The sequence below is a fragment of the Artemia sp. Qi Xiang Cuo genome, chromosome 11 (genome assembly GCF_049724085.1).
Source record: "Artemia sp. Qi Xiang Cuo chromosome 11, ASM4972408v1, whole genome shotgun sequence".
Lineage (NCBI taxonomy): Eukaryota > Metazoa > Arthropoda > Branchiopoda > Anostraca > Artemiidae > Artemia > Artemia sp. Qi Xiang Cuo.
This window is the reverse complement of record NC_142804.1, coordinates 24,723,408-24,743,802: the sequence shown is the minus strand read 5'-3', so window position 1 is coordinate 24,743,802 and position 20,395 is coordinate 24,723,408. Positions and strand designations below refer to the sequence as shown.

Sequence of the window (20,395 nt, the reverse complement as noted above, 5' to 3'; positions counted from 1 at the left end):
GCACCGCTTTGATAAGCTTGGTAAGTTCCGGGTATTTGCTGTCCCCGCGCTCATTTACCAGTCCAAAATAATGGCTCCAAAAATGATCGATCCGAGTAATGTCCTCACGGGGTCCAGTTTCCGTTCGCAAAAGCAGCCACTCAGCCTGGGCGACGTCTAAGCTTACTCCAATCGCAATCTCGCGTGCCACAACCGCTATGTCTGCAATGCTTCTTGAATCCTTCATGTTGATCGGACTCAAACAGCGTAAAGCCTCCAGAAAACCATCCTTTTCCAGAGGACATTTGTTCAAAATATGGCGAATACCCGCAATAAAATGTTTTCGCACATTGACATAGAAAATGGCCTGGTTTTTCAGTGTTGCTTTCTCACCAAAAGCTCGTTCCACATTTTTTGAAACTATGAGCTTTTCTGCAAATTTTTCAGCAAGGTTCAACATTTCTGATGAGAAATTTTCAGTCTCGGTCACGAAATCTGGAGTAAAGACCCGTCCGCAAAGCGTCAAAACTAGTCTTTTGATCTCTGAGTGCAGAACATGAATGAGGTGCTCTTCTTTATGGAACAGTTGGGTGAAACTCATGAACAGTTCTGCTGTACTTGAGTTTGTGAAACTCATGAACACTCATGAACAGTTCAATGGCTGACATAATCTTCCTATACAGGTCGTCACTTGTCGCATGGCCCATAAATCTTGAGCATAAATGTCTGCTCTGGATTTCGTTTCCGTATGAGGACCAATATCGAACACGTATCTGTAACTCTTTCATACCAGCGTTGTTGGTTGTCTCGTCATATTCTAGTACAAAATAAGAATGAATGTCCTTCAAAAGCATTTGCTTACAGTAAGGATGCAGCTCATCGGTGATCAGATACATGAGCTTCTTCGCACATAGGAACATTCCGTCGGGGATCTTACCGGGGAACATTACATAGAAGGTTGCAACAATATAGTCAGAAGATCTAGCAGACATGGAACTCTGTACCCTGAACGGCTCATAATAACTCAGCTTTATAAGCGGCATCACGCTCACAAAACATGTTTGTACCAACTAATGGTTTATCCTTGGTTGTTTCATCAACTCGAGATTGTCCGGTCAGGTGAAGCTGTAGTGGATGCAGTTGAGCAGTAACTGCGGCTTTTTATTCTGTAGACCGCACATGTTAGTTTAGCTGAGCAACCACAGCTGTGCAACCAGGATTTTTCAAGCAGAGTTTGCAAAAGAACGAGTACTGGTCGTTCCCAGTCTTATACCATTCGCCAATCTTTCTACCACTGCAATCCGTCTTAGCAAGCCCTGAACTATTGAACTTGGTAGGCCCCATACTTAATTACCAAGCATCACCTGCCAAATAGCATCCCTCGATTAAAAGGCCATAAAAAGAAAAAATGTGGATATGTCCGAAACTGGGCCGTATTCGCTTCAGCCTTTTATAGCGTTCAGCCAGGAAACGCATAAGTCGCAAGAACTCACAGTCTCATTGTGAGACTGTGAGACTCCAGGAAACACATAAGCAGTCTCACAGAGACTGCTAGCCTATATACTGATCTTTGCTCATTTCGGATAGGCCCAACATGACAAAAAACAAAACAATAGGCTACTAAGTCAGCACAACGGCATAGCCCAGGCAGAAGCAGCTTACTAATCCCAACACAAAGCATTAGTTAAGTTCAAACAGCTCAACAGTTGTAATTACTTATCGATCTACACCAAAAGACAGCACAGTCTACAAGCAGAGTCAAAAGCAAAGAAAAGCACATCTTGGATTACTTAACGAGTAGTGAAAATTGCAAATAACGAGCAATGTTCTTGGTGATCTTCGCCGAAAATATAGGAATAATAGGATTTTAGCAAAAACACAGGCATTTTATAGGAGTGCATTAAAATATAGGAATTTATTTGAATTTATAGGCAAGTCCGAACACTGCCTCTTTTGAAAATTATGGCACAAATAATAGTGTTTAGTTTAGTTATATACATCCTCTAGTTGACCTGATAAATAAAAGTTAATACCATTCCCAAAAAATTATATCTATGCTCCTTCACAGCCTTGATACAATTACACTCTTTTGATTTAGTAAAATTTTAAAAGCAGAAGTAGTAATAGAAGTAGCCCCCAAAATTTGAACTGAATACCCTCGATCGTTCTTGTTACATTGCTGAGATGTCTTATTGGCAACCAGCATACAGTGTGTTTTGATTTAATTTTAAAGTAACATTTAGTTTTTATGCAGAATGGGCAAATTACATAACTGTGGGGGGTTGACCTACCCAATAACCCTAGAGATATAGTTACTAGACTATTCAGCTATGCTGAACAAAATGGCTGTCTTAAAATTTTGATTGGAAGTGTCTGGAAAATTATGAGCTAAAGAGGAGGGCTGATTGCTCTCCAATCATTTCTTATTCTTAAGAAGGCACTAGAGCTTATAATTTTCAATCAAATTAGTTCCTTTAAAATATCAATGACATTACTAGCTATGATAGAGCATTGCAGGGGTGTTGTTTGGGGGTGGCAAGGGGGGGGGGGGCCAATTGCCCCCCCCCCAATAATGTGGAGAAAAAATATCATACATACCATGCCCTTTGACTATCTAGATATGGACCCCTCTTGCCCCCCCCCCAATAATAATGCTGGAGATTCACCCCTGGAGAATTGCTACCTATTTCCTTATATGCCCTATAGTGTTTATATACCCTTTTAATACCTGCATGCATATAGGTTTTTCGTTTAATTGAAACTCCTCCTAAACGATCCCTAACAGTTTCAACTTAATGCAATTGTTAGTAACAGTAACCGTAGAAGCAGCAGTAAATGAATACACACAGTGTCTTCTGGCTAGCTCAAAATCCACAGCCTATGAAGGTATGAAAGTGAAATTTTCAGAGAATATTTCTGGTGTACAGATGACAACCTGCCATCCGTATGCAGCTTGTCAAAAGAGCATATCAGCAATACCGTAGGAGCAGTTTCGTGTGTGAAATTAAAACTTTCAACTCTTGTTTTGGGGGATGTTGAACTAACCAAAAGACAATATTTGCATCATAATACTAATACTTCCACTCCTACAACGACTGCTACTATTACTATTACTGCTACTACTACTACTAAAGCTAAGACTACAACTATTAACTGTACTCCTACTGCTACTACTTTATTTACTGGTACCACCACTACAACTAATAAACCTAAGAGTATTAAGGCGAAAATTTTAGGCAATATTGTAACTGTATTGAAATAAATCAAAACATACTACTCCCATTTAGGTTGTCAAGAGGACGTATCAGCAATGTTTCAGGAACGGTTGATGGTATTAAGTTAAAAGTTTCTTTGTGTGTTGAAAAAAGGTGATATTTGCATACTGCTACTACTGCTACAACAACTATTGACACAACTAACTACTGAACCTTTCAACAATGCTGAAAAAATTGATGTCTCAAAACTTGGTTTGGATATAAAAGGGAACTATAACTTCCAATTTAAAATTAAATGAGACGCATCTGAACTTAATACGACCACCCATTCCATAAACACTGTATATGCCCCCAGGGAATAACTTAAAGCCCTTACCCCAGGGCTCCGGGGGTTTTGCCACCCCTGAAGGCATTGTTATATGTTCTTTGGAATATTTTAACAGAACTGCCATCGCACAATTTCAATCAAAATTATTTGGTGAAAAGAGGGGTAGTTGGGTGGGGGGGGGGGGTGCTACTTGACCTCCATCACTATTGACTCTTAAAAGGGAACTAGAACTTCCAATTTCAACCAAATGAGCCACCTCTAAAGCTTATACAACCGTCTATTCTATAAGAACCTTAAATGCCCCAGGGTTATAACTTACAACCCTTACCTTCAGGCTCTGGTCGTTTGTATAAACCTCAAAAGCCTTGTTATATGATATTCGGACTATTTTGAATAAAAAGTCTGTCTCAAGATATCAATTGGGTACATCTCAGGAAAACACGACGTGTTTATGCGTGCGTTGGGGGGGGGGGGGGGGGTATCTGCAATCTGATTACTTTGACTCTTAAAAAGGGTACTAGAACTTATGGTTACCAATCCAATGAGTCCCCTCCAAAGCATATACGAACACCCTTTTTATAAGAACCTTATATGCCCTAAGGGCATAACTTACAACCCTTTCCCTGAGAGCTGTGGGGGGGGGGTGTCCCTCACAGACACAATTTCTGGAATCCTCAACTACAATGAATAAAATTTGTATCTCCAAATTCTTATTGGAGGTGTTAAGGCAAATGCTGACCGTGGAGGGTTAAGTCAATAATTGATTATTGACTTAGTTTTCCTTATGCATCCTTGTGACAAATAAATCACGTTTCAACCACTGTCTTCTCCAAAAAGTTTTTAACTCCATTGCACAACCATATTATTTTGTGATTCACTATATTATTTTACAAGAATTTGTGAAAATTTTCGCAAATATTATTAAAGAAAACCCTTAGTCTGCACTTCTTTCACTTCATGCCCCCCCCCCTTTGGATCTGCAATTTATATCTTGTTAGAAAATGCCCCGTGTCTGACTCCATTATTTCCATAGAAAGCAAGTGTATCTATTAATTTTTGATTAACAAAATTAAACCATCTTGGTCATTATCCTGACCAAGCTATTTATCTAAGTATTTGTTATGTTTTTCATTATTTTATTGGTGTTGAGTTACTCTTGGTCTTAGTCTTGACCTTGGATTTTTAAAGCATTTTATGTATTTTGAACTATTTCCTTTGGTGAGTGCCTTTTCTTTTTCTTTTGTTTATACTCCATCTTCTTCGTTTTCTGTAAAATGGGTTTTAAATAAATAAATATAAGGAATTCAGATTAAATTTTGAAATATCTATTTTTATGAAGGAAAACCACCCTCCCATCAGGAAGCCTAACAAAATTTTTCCTGTTCCTTTCTTTATATACACCTTCTTTAGATTACTGCTAAAATTTAAGAGAAATTTCAGATATAGTACATAAAATAATATGATCAGGTAAGCACCTGTTGATAGTCATAAATATTTGACACCAACTAGGTGATGTTTGGCATGTCTGAATATTATAGGAGATTTGTTTTCCTGCAATAAGAATTAAGAGAGGTTAATTAAAAATTAAACACACCCCAAGCTATAAAGTCTAAGCAATGGATTAACAACTTTTAACTGAATTTGCAACCAAAACTTTAATTACCAACAAAGAAAAATGTAGCTACTTACCTAAAGTAACATCGAGATTTTCAACCAAGCCTAAATCTGTTGGTCTACTAGAGTCAGACTGTTCAACAGTTACTGATGTTTCAACATTTTGCACTAAGTCAGGTTCTAGTTCTTTTGGATTAACAACATCTGGTTTCACATTTGTCAAACTTACTCCAATTACATCTGGCTCAGCCTCTACAGCTGAGTTGTTTGAGTGAGCTGGCTCTTGGTCCTGAATTTCCTCCAAATCAGGCTCCCTAGCCACTTCCTGGATGTCTACACGACCATGCTGGTCTAATTCTTTATTTAATAAAGGTTCAGGCTTGTTTTCATCAGGCCTTGTATGATCTACGTTGGAAAAAGCTTTAGCACTTGGTGAACCATCAGATAAATCTTCTTGCGAATTTTTCTGTTTCTCCGAGGTGTCAGCCTGTACACTTTCATTTGGAACTTCAAACTGATCATCCACATTGGCATTAAGTAGCTCTGATGATGCTTCTTTTTCCCTTTCTAGCTCTATCAAAAGCTTTTCAAGGTCTTCTTCAGTAACGTCTTTTTCCCTTTCTAGCTCTATCAAAAGCTTTTCAAGGTCTTCTTCAGTAACTGTTGGGTCAAAATCGCCAAATTTAACTTTGCTGCTGGTAATTCCATTTGAATCGCATAAGGCAGGCTCCTCGGAAGTATATTCTCTTGGCTTGGAGGTGTTGGGATATTGATTTCCACACTTATTATCCTCCATTATTGTATTACTTAGATTTTCCATATTATTGTCCAACTTCTTATTTTTGTTACTAAAATCTTGACTAGAATCCAAGTTAAGTTCACTGAAGTTGGCCGCAGTATCATCATAATCTGGCGGCAAATCCTGCAATATGTCTTGGTCATTTTCAATTTCATGTGCATTTGTAGGTATTGTCCTATTCGTTTCACAATGTGTTTCACCTGGAACAGCAGAAGAATCTAAATTCAAATCATTAGTATTCGCACTTTCATCAGCAACAGAATTTTCAAAGTTTATGTCAGTTAAAAGATCTAAGTTGCTAATTCGTTCAGGTAAAACTGGTAGAATAAAATCTTCATCAAAGGACACAAGGTCATGCACAATATTGTCACAATCTAAATTTTGGCATGTTTCACTTTCTGATTCTTGTGAACTATCTATACCTCCCTCTTGGCAAGCATTTTTGCTGTTGTCTAAATCGGGATTTGAAGATACAAGATCATGCTCAATTCCAGAGTCACTAGCATCTTGATTGACTTGAGGTCTTTCTATAGAAACTTCTCTTGATATCTCTAAAGAAGCTTTGTCCTCATCTAAATTGGCACCTTCTCCATTTGTATTAGATCCATCAATGCTTAAATTTGTATTCCCTCTTCCATGCAAATCTTCTATGTGATTTATATCAGGTTGAGCAGGAACAATTTTCTTGTGAAAATTTTCATAAGAATCAGCTTGATCTGAAAAAAATATAGAAAAATAAGCGCGAAAATTATTGTTAATTTACATTTGATTAATTATCATTATATGGAATAGATATAGCAGTCTTTAGGGTATATTGCTTTTTGAGGATTTTCATGTCTGAGGGAATAAGAATTTATTGAGGTATTCCTTGACCTATAAAGTAATTTCTTAGACAGTAAAGTCACCTCAGTCAGACACATAAAATAGATGCAAATTGCATATTCCTTATCACTTTATTTTTATTCATTTATTTCCTTCAAAATTGAGGAGTATTTAAAATGCATAAATGAAATTACAAAATAAAAATGAAATACTTCAACAAACAAAACAAAGCATTGATTTAAAATAGGCTTAATAACATAACTGAATAAAATATGTAAGAAAAAAAACAACAACAAAAAAGCAAACATAATTTAAATTCTGAAAAAAAGGGAAAGGGTTGTGCATAAAGAGAAAAATTATCAAACATATACAAAAAATTATCCCTCTTAATCCTAGCAGATTCCAACGGCTCTTTAATTTTAAATCTCAAAACTAATTCAGTGTTACTACAACTAATAAGGAAACCAAGTAAAATTTGCAATATTTAAAAAAGCAACCGCAAATTGAAGACAAATCACAGAATTAAAAATCCCAAGGAAAAGGGGCAGGATAGAGAACATGCGGGAAGGCAACTGCGTTAATAAGAGAACCTAAAATATCACGACGATTGATACCACGATTATTGATCCAAATGCCTCTCTAATTTGTTCTAAAATATTTAAAATTAAGATTGACTTTGAATTTCGAGCTGAAGTACAATACGGTAACCCAGATAAAGAACAGTATCAAAAACCGAAAATGAAGTAGTCTACTCTTGTTCCAAATTAGTTCACCTCGGTTATTGTCATTGGTGGGAAAATATTGATATTTTTTACACCAATAGAAAGGCCTCATCTTTAAGCTTACTGGAAAGGGTATTAAAATTATCAATTAAACTAGCTTTAGAACAACTCAATAAAATAATATCATCAGCATATGCAATAAGACATATCCCGCCCTTGAGAGATAAAGGTTGTAGATAGTGGACAAAGTCATTCCGCCAAAGATATAATAAAAATATAAGGGGATAAAACTCCACCTTGTCTAACACCACGACCAATAGAAACTGGATTAGAAAAAGAATTGGAAGCAGCAAATTGTATTCTAAGCCCCCAATACTAGGATCTAAGAACACTAACCACAGAAAGGGGAATCCCACCACTAATTAATGCTGAAAGTGCGGAAGCATGTGGAATATTGTCAAAAGCTCCTTTTATATCAATTACATGCTTATAAAGCAGGAAGCATTTCCCACTCAACAAGTTTTTTTTGAAGGTTAATTAATTCTTTTTGTTATTAATTAAAAAAAACCTTTTCCACAAAATGAGCTTTTAAAAAAAGTAAAGAACTCCATTAAACCAAAAATGAACAAAAATAGAATCAAATAATCTACCAAGCATACAGCTACCACAAATCAGTTACTATAAATAAATGAAACCCAAAACAAACAGAAATTCAAATAAATAACAGAGTCAAACTCAAAACGAGCAGAAACTAATATGAGTAGGGTTCTGAACCCCAATGTCTTCTGAAAGCCAGAATATGATTTGTACTTTACTGAAAAAAATGTGCATTGTCGGTTTAATATACATATGTTGATATTTATTCCTTAAAATCTTATTTAATCTTTGATTTTTTAAAGTTATAAAAGTGAACACATTTAAAAGAATTTTTTCAGTAAAGTACAAATTATATTCTGGCTTATGGAAAGCAGGGGGTTTAGAACCCAGCTCATATTAATTTCTGCTCGTTTTGAGTTGGGGGCATTCGCCTTCCGATCGCTTCTGACTATTAATAAAGGCACTAGCCCTCTAAATTCCCAGCTAATTAAGCCCTTTTTGAAGTTTCTACAACAATATTTTTTATAAAAAACCTTATATGCCCCCAGGGCATAGCTTACAACCGTTGCCCTGGGGGCTGTGGGGGGTTTATCATCCACAAAGACATCATTTCTGGACTTTTCAACTACGTTGAACAAAATGGCTATCTCAACATTCTGATTGAAGTGTTCAGGGAAACGGTGGGCATGAGAGGGGTGTTAGTTGCCCTCCAATCACTTCTGACTATTAAAAAAGGCACTAGTCCTTTTATTTTCCAATCGAATGAGCCCTTTTTGAAGTTTCTACGACAACACTTTCTATAAAAACCTTATATGCCCCCAATCTCAAGGGGGGGGGGTATTTGCCCTCCAATCTATTTCAACTATTAAAAAGGGCACTAGCCCTTTTAATTTCTAATCGAATGAGCCCTTTTTGACTTTCTATGACAACCCTTTCTATAAAAACATTATATGCCCCCCGGCCATAACTTACAACCCTTACCCTGAGGGTTGTAGGGGGGGGGTATCATCCTTAGAGACCCAATTTCAAGAACTTTCAACTACGTTGAACAACATGACTATTTCAAAATTTTGATTGGGCGTGTTTGGTGAAATGGTGGGTGTGAGGGGGGGGGGGTTGGAGTAGTTGCCCTCCAAACACTTTCGACTATTAAAAAGGGGACTAGCCCATTTAATTTCCAATAAAATGAGCCTTTTTTGAGGTGTCTACGACAATACATTCTATAAAACTTTATATGCCACCAGGGCATAACTTATAACCCTTACCCTGAGAGCTGTGGGAGTTTGTCATGCTCAAAGACCTAATTTCTAGGACTTTCAATTACGTTTAACAAAATAGTTATCCCAAAATTTTGATTAGATGTGTTTGGGGTGAATGGTGGGCGTGAGAGGGGGGTTAGTTGCCCTTCAATCAATTCCGACTATTAAAAAGAGCAATAGCCCTCTCAATTTCCAATCAAATGAGTCCTTTTTGAAATTTCTTCGCCAACGCTTTCTATAAAAAACCTTTTATGCCCCCAAGGCATAACTTATAACGCTTACCCTGAGGGCTGTGCGGGGGGGGGGGAAGGAGTTGTCATCCTCAAGGACCTAATTTCTAGAAGTTGCAATTAGGTTGAAAAAATGGCTATCTCGGGGCTGTGGGGGGTTGTGATCCTCAAATACCTAATTTCCAGAACTTCCAACTACACTAAACAAAATGGCTATCTCAAATTTTTATTGGATGTGTTCGGGGAAATGGTGGGTGTGAGAGGGGAGTTAGTTGCCCTCCAATCACTTTCGATTAGTAAAAAAGGCACTAGCCCTTTCTTGTTTGAACAAAATGGCTATCTCAAAATTTTGATTGGATATTTTTGGAGAAATGGTGGGCGTGGAAGGGGTGTTAGTTGCCTTCCAATCACTTTCAACTATTAAAAGGGGCACAAGCCCTTCCAATTTTCAATCGAATGAGCCCTTTTTGAAGTTTCTGCAACAATTCCTTTGATACAAAGTCCCCTAGTCTAAAGGATATAAAACAAATATAATAATAATACATTGTGTCAACATTATTCTTTACTAAGGCAGCGCTATTGTGCTGCCTATGAAACGTAGTACTTTTCCAAGTTTCTTTTCATTCATGTCAACTCCAGATGAGGCGTCCATTTGCAAAATTTTATTATGATGACGAAGCTCCAACTAAAAGTCTCTTTTTCTCCTTCATGTCACTGTTGTAAAATTACCGTAAAATAAAAATCCAGTAAGTAAAATTGGCGAAATAAGGTAAAATAATATACTCCCTAGGAAATATATGGTAAAATACTGTTTTAGAGTTGCCTGTAGCTAGAAAACCAAATGAACATTTTTTTTTGTCTATATTTGTTTCAGCTTTTAATGAAAATTTTAAAAGAGTTTGATTTTCCTATGCTGAAGAAGGTCATACCACTCTTTCATTTTGAAAACTAATAGGTGGACATTTTCTTAACGTAAATGAGTTCAAGTTTTGTAAAAATACTACTTAGTTTAGGGCACATAAGTTTGATTAATACTCATTTTATTTATAATAAAAAGGATTTGATTTAATTAGGGTCGAAGGCTGGTGCTGATTTCGGCCCAATCCACTGACACCAAAACTTCTTTGAATTTCTGGACATCCCTAATCAAATTGCCTAGAAGTTTTTTTTTTTTTAAATCGTTCTCTCCCTTCCCAGAAAAAAAACAACTCATTTATGAATTCCAATTTTTTTTTCTGATATACCCTCTGCAAACACACTCATTTATCGGCAGTATATAAAAAAACCGAGTTTGTTCCCTTCCATTTCGTTCCGTCCCATCCTGGCGTAGGCGTTAAAATAATAGATCGTTAATTTTCCCTTCGTTTATTGTCAGCTTCGGCCCTTGGAAATAGGGCCGAAATATTCATTCAAATTATCTTCACTGTCTCACAAAAATTTTTCCCTGTTGTTGTTCGTGCTTTTGTTGTTTGTTATGGAAAGGCAGTGTGGTCTTTGTTGTTATTTTCATTTTCAAATATTTATTTAATTTAAATTTCTTTAATTAAATCTTAAATTTTTTCATTATTAAATATTCAACTATTATTATTATTCAGATCTTTTGATTTTCATGCTGAAGAGAAAGAAATGATTAAGTATTTCCTTTTGTTTATGATAATGATACAATTTGGCACTGTTTTGCAAATCAGCACAGACAACTAGAAACTTTTTAAAACTCAAATTGGCACCGTTTTCTTTGCAAACCGATACCGATTTACTAAAACGGGACCGAAAAAAGCCACGTGTGTTCTAGGCTTTAGACTGAGTAAAATTGGCGCAGACCCGCAGACCAAATGATATTGCTTTCTGTACTTTTTTAATGGAAAGATAAAGTAGGCCTGAACTATTCATTAAAAGAGAATAAGCAAATGTTAATAAGGTGATATACTTTAAGAGAAGGGCTAGTCAAATACCAATTTATCACTCAATCATAAACACTTCACAACAAAATTAATGTGTGCAAATAACCATTAAGAAACGGTGCTGTTTTCAAAAACGAAAGTGATGAAGAAAGAAATATTACATTACAAGAACAACGCCATCGCAACTTTCGACCCCAAAAAATTGTGGCGCAAAACCCAGTAAAAACCTACAAAGATGCCGTAAACTACGCAAGTGTTAATTACATGTCATTGTGATCCTTCAATGTTTTGTGTTTTCACTGTGGAGTCCTCCATTTTCGCACAGGAGAAGTAGCCACAAAGGTGGTTTATTTGAGGGTTGCTGCCTGCTTGGTCGAAAAGCATTCCTACCTCCACAATTTCTAAATGAACTGGTTTGGCCTGTTATAGGACATCACTTTTTCTCTTGAAAGTTCCACAGACAGATATGACACTTGAACTCATGTTTTGCTTTAGGTTCATTCAGGGGCGGATCCAAGATTTTTTTAGGGGGGGGGGCGCAAAATAAGTTTATCCGATAAACTTGCATTAGGAGCAAGTTTAATTAACGCAATCTTGCTTTAATTAAGTAAATTACACTACTTTAGACTACGTTAGGGTGGGGGCACCCCCTGGATCCGCCACTGATTTCATTCAACGTAAGCGATGATTAAACCATAAATACTCGTAATGTTCAGCTTCGAAGTAGCTGGACAAATTTTTCACAAAATCAATTTAGTGACACACAACCATCATAGACTCCTGAAGGTGATTTTGAACCACATTCATATGGCCAAATGTACTTTTTAGACACCAATGGAGCTGCTAAAACCTTGCAAATCCTTTAATTTATGGAATCTCTCGTGATCCAATGGATCTCTTGGAAGAAACATTTTTTCCAAAGTATTCTCATTTAAGGGGATCAATTTTCCAAGAAGGGGAAGATAGGCTGCTTCATGAGTTATTGAGGTCTGGGTCTCCCAGTTATATTGTGGCAGTAGGAAATTTAGTATTGAAGGGAAGAATGTCAAATGGAGTGTAATTTTTCTTCAGTATTTGTCTTTTTTGAATATGACTTTAAAAGACTTTTAGATACAGATTATTATTTTTATTATTATTGGGAGACGCAAATAACTGTGCTAAAGATTACATAAAAAATGCAAGTGGAGGATGATTTAAATCAAGTTGTTGCTTCACTGGGGCAGCAGCCTTGGATAGAAGACAAGTAAAAATAAGGATCAATATATAAAAGGGTAACCGCCCCCCCCCCCCACCTGGTTGGTCTCCAAACACTTTCGACTTATACAAGGACTAGAACTCTCAATTTCTAATCTAATGAGCACCCTCCGAAGTTTCTGTGACCATGAGGTGGAGGTTTGGATGAGGAACGGGCAGTCCCCCTCCTATACAGAATAAATTCTGCTCATTTTTGGGTTTAACGTTACTCTTTACTTTCATAATAACAGCGTGGTCCTGAAATATTCCCAGAAATCATCAGGAAGTATCAATTTCACATTTTTGATGTGTTTTTCAAAGTCCCTTTTGTACCCCCCCCCCCCCAGCAAAAATCCTGGTTAATACCATGGGGATTATATGTCAATTTCTACTGCCACTCTCCCCTCCTCTCTCCCTTAGAACTAATTCTGAATTTATCTGATGGCTTAATGAGAGCTGGGATGTTCTGGTGTTAAAATTTACCCTTTAAGCTATCCCCCAGCCTCCCTAAAAACAAATACAATCAGAAAACCCCATTATAGGAGGTTAAGTACCTTTTAAAGTTTTGTATTTTTTCTATTGCTCACTGGTAGTATTTGTTATTGGAAAACATACAGACATTTTTTGTTGATAAGTCTGGGGGAATTTTCAGTGGGGATGTATTTTCCAGGGGTGATAAACACCTAGAGCCATATAAAAGACTGCCGCATAGCTGTTCGTCTTCAGGTACTCTATATTTATTATTATTATTATTATATATATATATATATATATATATATATATATATATATATATATATATATATATATATATATATATATATATATATAATTGAATTTTACTTAAAAGTTTAATATATAGAGGGCCCCCAAAAGATTCCAATCGGGCCCTACACCTGGTTGATCTGGACCTGCAGCTAGGGCACACTCTGAGAGACATAATCACGAGGGGGTCAGTCCAAGACAAAAAACAGTCATCCAATGTCAATATCAATCAAGGGCAGATCCAGGATTTTTCTTAGGGGGGGGCAAAGTAGGCTGATCCAATGAACTTGCGTTAGGAGCAAGTTTAATTAACGCAAACTTGTGTTAATTAAGTAAATTACACTACTTTAGGGGGCGCGTGGTCCCCCCGGATCCGCCACTGATTCCAATAAGGGTTAAATTATCACTTACTTGAAAACAGTTTGAATACAATGACAACAGAGTCCAGAGATGGTCAGTCTAGTAAGAAATTAAAAAAATTATCCAAATTGTAAATGAGTATTCTGAATCTAGGTCAATTTAATCTTAGCAAATAATCAAGGAATTAATTCATGTTCAAAGCACTGAATTCAGGAATATCTTGGATCTAGGTCAATTTAATCCATTGTAAAAATATTATGAAATAACAATCACTGAATTAGCTATGGTCACTGAATTAATTGCAGTTCATAGCACTGAATTAATAAAAGGTCAAAGCAAACTTTAAAGTTCAATAAGTCCACAAAAGATGTTATGAGTTTGAAGTCTAAATGAATACTGTCTGAAGACTGAATGACTATTATTTGCATTTCTTACGTTTAGTCTCATCCCCCCCCCCCAAAAAAAAGGGCATTCCTCTTTTGTCTGACCTCACAATATTCAAAGCAGTTGCTTTTACTTTATTTCAATAGATGTGTTTAAGTAGCCATGTGAGGGTCTGGAGTTCCAATCCCCATTGTCATCTCATTGAATTTGCTAGAATTGTTTCTATCTTATTAAACAAACTATAAATCAAATGTATAGTAGAGTTGATATGAGCCAACCATGGGAGGATAGCAGATTACCTCAATACATGACAACTTAAAGCTTGCACATTTATCCACTAATTTTGTCTAGTTTACAATTTATTTGGCTTTAAGGATGCTTTTAGAATGATTTTGATTAGATCTGCAATTTCCAGCATTTTGACCAAATCAACAGTACTAGGATCATAATTATTTATTCCCCCTCCCTAATTTTCGAGAATTGGTGCAGCTATTACAAGAAAAAAATCACAAAAATATGTTTCATTACTTTTAGACATAGGAGACAGAGTTGTTTAATGAGGCGAAAGCCCCCTAATATACAGAATGCCTACTGTACATTTAAAATTTAATATTGCTCTTTACTTTAAACAACTCACTTTTTTTACTTAATTTATTAACACAGAAGCATCTAGTACCAAGCAGAAATCAATCTGAGACACTTTAAGATAAGAAAAAATTTATTTTAGCCTGGGCCCTCCCATAAGAAAATTTAAGATTGTGGCAGTTAATCCACAGCTTCTTATGTTTTATACATTATATGGCAATTTTTAGCACTGCTTTTTCATATTTTAGCCCTACCCCCAAAAGAAACCACAGTAGGCTATACATCCCTATCTTCTTGTGTGTTGTCAAACTTCCTTGAAAATAGATCCAGTTAATTTCTCTCATCTCTGCTCATCAGCAACTTCATTTGATTCAAGTTATAAATCTCTCTTTTTGAGATGTGAATAAAGACAATGGAAGCATGAAAATATCAAGAAATTACATGTCTTTGCAACTACTTGTTAAATCTGTTGACATTATTGTGGTTGCTGTGGTAGCTGCCAAAAGTCTAAGGATTGTGGCACTTGTTTAACAATGGCTGCAAAGGTTGGTTCTCTCTTACATAGCTGAGCAGCTTTCACACTCTCAACTATTTTACTAGCCACTGATTTGGAGTATACAATGAATTTACAGTCATTATTTAATCACTTTAGATCCATAATATTATTTGAAGCTTCTTTAAATTTACTGTTAATAAACTCTTTAGGGTCACCAGGATCCCTGATATCTTAGGGATAATGTTTTGCACTACAATAAACAATGGCTTTACATTTTGCAAATAGTAACCAGCAGTGGTTAATGCATTGTTAACTTGTTCAGCATTCAAAGAGTTCACATTTCAGAGCATGCAGGTCATGACTTCAATAAATCCACTGATTTTACAGGAAATCTTGTCTACTTTTGTAACTAATGTAGCAGAAATAGCATTGCCAACAACTGTAGTTTCATAGGGACTGAAAATAACAAACAATAGTACATTTTTCTTCTCTTTGGCAGCTGAGACAAGGAGCCTACACATGCCAATAATGGATTTGTTGTCTTTAACATGACTGATGAATGAAGAAGGTTTGGACTGAAGGAGTCTCTTTGCTGATAACATTGCATTGTGCATAAAGGAATTCACAGTTAAGGTTACAATGCAATCTATTTTTCAACCCTTGGATTGTAGTTGTGCAAGAAAATTCAGCACAGCATTGAAAATGTGTTTTTTTTTACTCATCCTGGGTTTGATAATGTTCACAGAATACCTAATTTATGACAGGGCTGATCACCTTGAACTCTGAATCAGTACAATACTCTAATTCAACATATAAATGACATGCAAAACATCCTTAAGAACAAAGTAAGCCTCTATGCTGATGACTCAGAACACATTGGTTCAGCAGCCACAGCAGAGAAAATAATGTCAACACAAAAGGCTTAGAATTAGAAATCCTTAGATTATTCCAAGCAGCAATTTAAGGTAGATGCATTCACTTGCTGGACTGATACTTGGAGACTTGAATTTAATGAATCATAGAACTTATTTCTTCTTGGAGCTACATAAGGCAACTGTGAAACCAGTTCTCACCAGGTGCTTCTCTTGACTTGGCAATAAACCATATAGTGAAAGGCTATCAACACAAAAACTTCCTTCTTTGACCTTTCAATGCAGGCATAGTGACATGTTACTCACATGTAAATATGTTGACCAACCCCAAAATAAACTCTGTACTCAGTTATCTCAAGAAAGAGAAACACAGGGTCACTCTAAGAAGCTTCATAAATGTAGAGTTAACTGCAGAATCAGACAAGAATTTTTTAGCAATTGGAACTGTTTTAAGTGAGGAGACCATGTCTTCAACATCAGGCAAAGTTGGTATCAAACATTTAACCACCAACAAGATCTTGTCACCAAAGCAGCATGGATTCCAGTCAAAAAAATCAATAAAAACAAACCTATTGGAATCATAAAAAATAATTAAAAATCTAAGAAACCAAGGACATGAGTTGACGTACTGCTGCTAGACCTTCAACAAGGTACTCCATAGTCAACTGCACTCAAAATTATCTGCTGCTGGCATTGATTCATTCCTGATAGACTGGCTAATGAATTTCCTTAGCAACCACAAGGAAAAAAACTTTTTATTTGAGACAGGTGGCCAGCCAATCTACTCTGATGAGGCCATAGTAATGGGTGGGGTACCACAGGGTACTGTACTAGGCCCAACCTTTTTCCTGATGTAAATCATCAACATGTTCAATTGTGTAGATAATAATCTGCATTTGTTTGCTGATTATCCAAACTTTTTGGCATTTCAAAACCCACAGAGCATCTAATCCAAAAAAAACTAGACAGGCTACAGGATTGAACTCAAGACTGGCTTCTCCAACTCAATGCCACCACATGCTGTATTTTGCATCTTGGACCCAACAACCCAATGGCTACCTACTCAATTTTAAATCAAATCCCATCACTAAAATAAGGGAGCAAATAGAGAGTAGAGAAGAAGAAAGGTCCTTGGTGTCATCATTGATGACAAGTAGAGGCTCCACAGCCACAGTCAGGAAATTGTTTCAAAAGCAGATTCCATCCTTGACCTATTGAAAAGGACCATCAGCAGCAGAGGCAACAATATTCATAAAACTTTTTAAGGGTCTCCTGAGACCCCATCTTGATTTTGGCATGTGCCTTGCTGATCTCTCTTATTGGCAAGATGTAAGGCTCACCAAACATGTTCAGAAGCAAGCACTAAAGTGCATGATAAGCCTAAAATCATCTTGATACTAGGACCACCTCAAGCTACCTACCCTTGCCTATAGACACATGTGTAGGAATATGATGCTAACTTACAAATCTCAAAAGGAAAATTCTACCATTTTCATTGGAAGATATAATATGAGCCATCATCTCACAAGAGGAAAACCCAAAAAGCTATCAAAGTTCAGCTCCTGGTCACAAATCCATCAATTGTACTTTTCAAGAAAAGCTGTAAACCACTGGAATGAATTAAAGGAACCAACTGTCAGCACTCCCTCTATCCAGTCTTTTAAATACCAACTTGACAAAGAGTGAGAGAAGAGGCAGTGTAAGTTTGACAAGTGGATCATTGACTCAAGAGCACAACAGGTCCAAAGGACCTTAAGACTCTCAAATAGATTAAGGTGATGAAGTAAGGTAAAGTATTATGTTCACCCTGTCTCTAGCTTAGGCTATGTCAGTAATGGAATCTTGTAGGTTAGGCTATGTATTTAGCCAACTAGGCTATCTCAGTTCTATTTACATTATACCTAAGATTAGGATCCTGTTACCAATGACTTGGAAATGGCAGCCACCATTTACCCCTGCAGAAAACCCCCCTCCCATTGCTGGCTGGTCTCTAATCACTTTAGACTTATGAAAAAGAATTTGAACTTTCAACTTTTAATCTAATGAGCATTCTCTGAAGCTTCTGCAACCATTAGGTGGAGCTGTGCATAAGGAATGGCCAGTCCCCCTTCTATGTGGAATAAATTCTGCTCATTTTGTGGTTTAATGTTACTATTTACTTTTATAATAACAACATAGACCAGAAATATTCCCAGAAATCATAAGCAAGTAGATATCAACCTCACATTTTTAAAGTTTCTTTTGTATCCCTTACCCAACAATAATCCTGGTTACAGCCCTGGCAATCATTCATTAGTTTCTAACTCCACCCCCCCCTCATCTCTCCCTTAAAACTAATTCTGTATTTGTCTGATGGTTTAATGAGAGCTGGGATATTTTGGCATTAAAATGCACCCTTTGAGGTACCTCTGTTTTTCCCAAACTACAAAAGAATTGGAGAACATCATTGCAGAAGTTTAAATGCCTTGTTGAGTTTTGTGATTTTCCCATTGCTTTCAGATAGTATTTGTTATTGGGAAACATATGGACATTTTTTTGGGGGGAGTTTTCTGCAGGGGGGGGGGATTATCATGGGGATTAAGTTTTTGGAAATAATTTCCTTTCAGCAAGGATGTATTTTCTGGGAGATATTTTCCATTGGCCATAGGAAAGATATATTTTAATCAAGATATTTGTCTAAGCACAGGGGGCCTTCCACAAAGAATTTCATTATGTGTGTGCTCTCTTTTAGTTTCTACATATTCCTAGGGCTATACTACAACTATCAGAAGGAGGGGGTTAATATGTTAATAATTATTAGCCTGCCAGGAAACAATCTTATATTCATAATCAGAATTACATCCAGAGTCTGAACATGACATTTATTTCTGTCAGAAATTTAATTTCAAGCCCTTTATGGACCCTCAAAGATGATGCAATTTCTCTTTATACTGGATATTGGATTATTTATCTGTGTTAGCATAAATCTTATCAAGACCAGGTTACCCATAATTTAAATTGTCTATTAAAAAGGAATTTATCCCTATTTTGAACTTTTATTTTATAGAAACTAAACTGGAATTTTATCACAATTCTGTTTATAGAGGTGAGTTTGTGGGTAAATATTTACCAAATCATATTAGCCTATTGACTTATGAATAAAGTGAATATACCACTTGATGCCTTTGTTTATGCTCTTTCCAAATATAATAATCATTTTTGTCGTCAATATATTTTACCCCCACCCCTATATGTAAATACCGATTCAGGGTATATATTCACACATTAGGGGGGTGGGGGTGCAGTATAAACCTACCTTCAATTTACCTCAGAAATAAAATTTACCCCCACCCCTTAATGTGCAAATATATGCCCTGAATTGGTATATATAGGGGTGGCCATAAAATTCATTTCCGACAAAAATGATTATTAGGTTTACATTTGGAAAGAGCATAAAAAAGGCATTGAATGGTATATTCACTTTGTTTTTAAGTCAATAATATGATTTGGTAAATATTTACCAGTTTTTGAACACAGGTATATAAGCCGGTAAAATTCTACTTTAGTTACTTTTACCTATCTTGGAAAGGGGTGAGGCTAGGAAAATGAAACTTTCAGGGATGGGTCTACAGGATAAAGTATGTCCTGGGAAGGTATTTTGAAGTACATATCTCCTCTCCTTCTCCCTCTAGAGGATCCTGAAATTTGCCTACATGACAGGTCTATACCTATTGAAATTTTGACAAAACAACATTTTACCTTAATTTTCAGTTGTAAGATTCTTTTTCTCTGGCTTTAGGCTAGTTCTGGAAATACAATTCCTGTTATTTGAGTAGTATTTTAAGCCATATCAATGTTAATTTTCAAAATTTAGGAAATGTATTTGCATATCTTTAAAACTCTATAAATGAGGATTGAGCAAAGTTTTGAAGCTGAAAACAATTTTGTTGGACTTCATTTTAAGCAAAAGATCTATATTACAAGGTTTCACTTTTATAACACACCAATTTTTAAAAGTCATCAAAGGTCAGGACCCTCTAGAGGGAGAAGGAGTGGAAGTAGGTACTTCAAAATACCTTCCCGGGACATACTTTAGCCTGTAGATCTATCCCTGAAAGTTTCATTTTCCTAACCAAACTCCTTTCCAAGATAGCCAAAAGTAGCTAAAGTAGAATTTTACCATATAATAATCACTTCTATCAGAAATTCAAATTTAAGCCCTTTTTGAGCTCTTGAAAAATACCTACCTCCAACT

At 36.2% G+C, this 20,395-nt stretch overlaps 1 protein-coding gene across 1 annotated transcript in view; it reads right to left on the bottom strand.

The window, feature by feature from the left end:
* The window catches only part of Sara (Smad anchor for receptor activation), a 71,436-nt gene that overhangs the window by 39,618 nt on the left and 11,423 nt on the right, over positions 1–20,395 (bottom strand). The window contains exon 2 of the mRNA XM_089096605.1: positions 5,212–6,651. Within this exon, the coding sequence (XP_088952731.1) occupies positions 5,212–6,651 (1,440 nt within the window). The remainder of the gene's footprint in view (positions 1–5,211; positions 6,652–20,395) is intronic.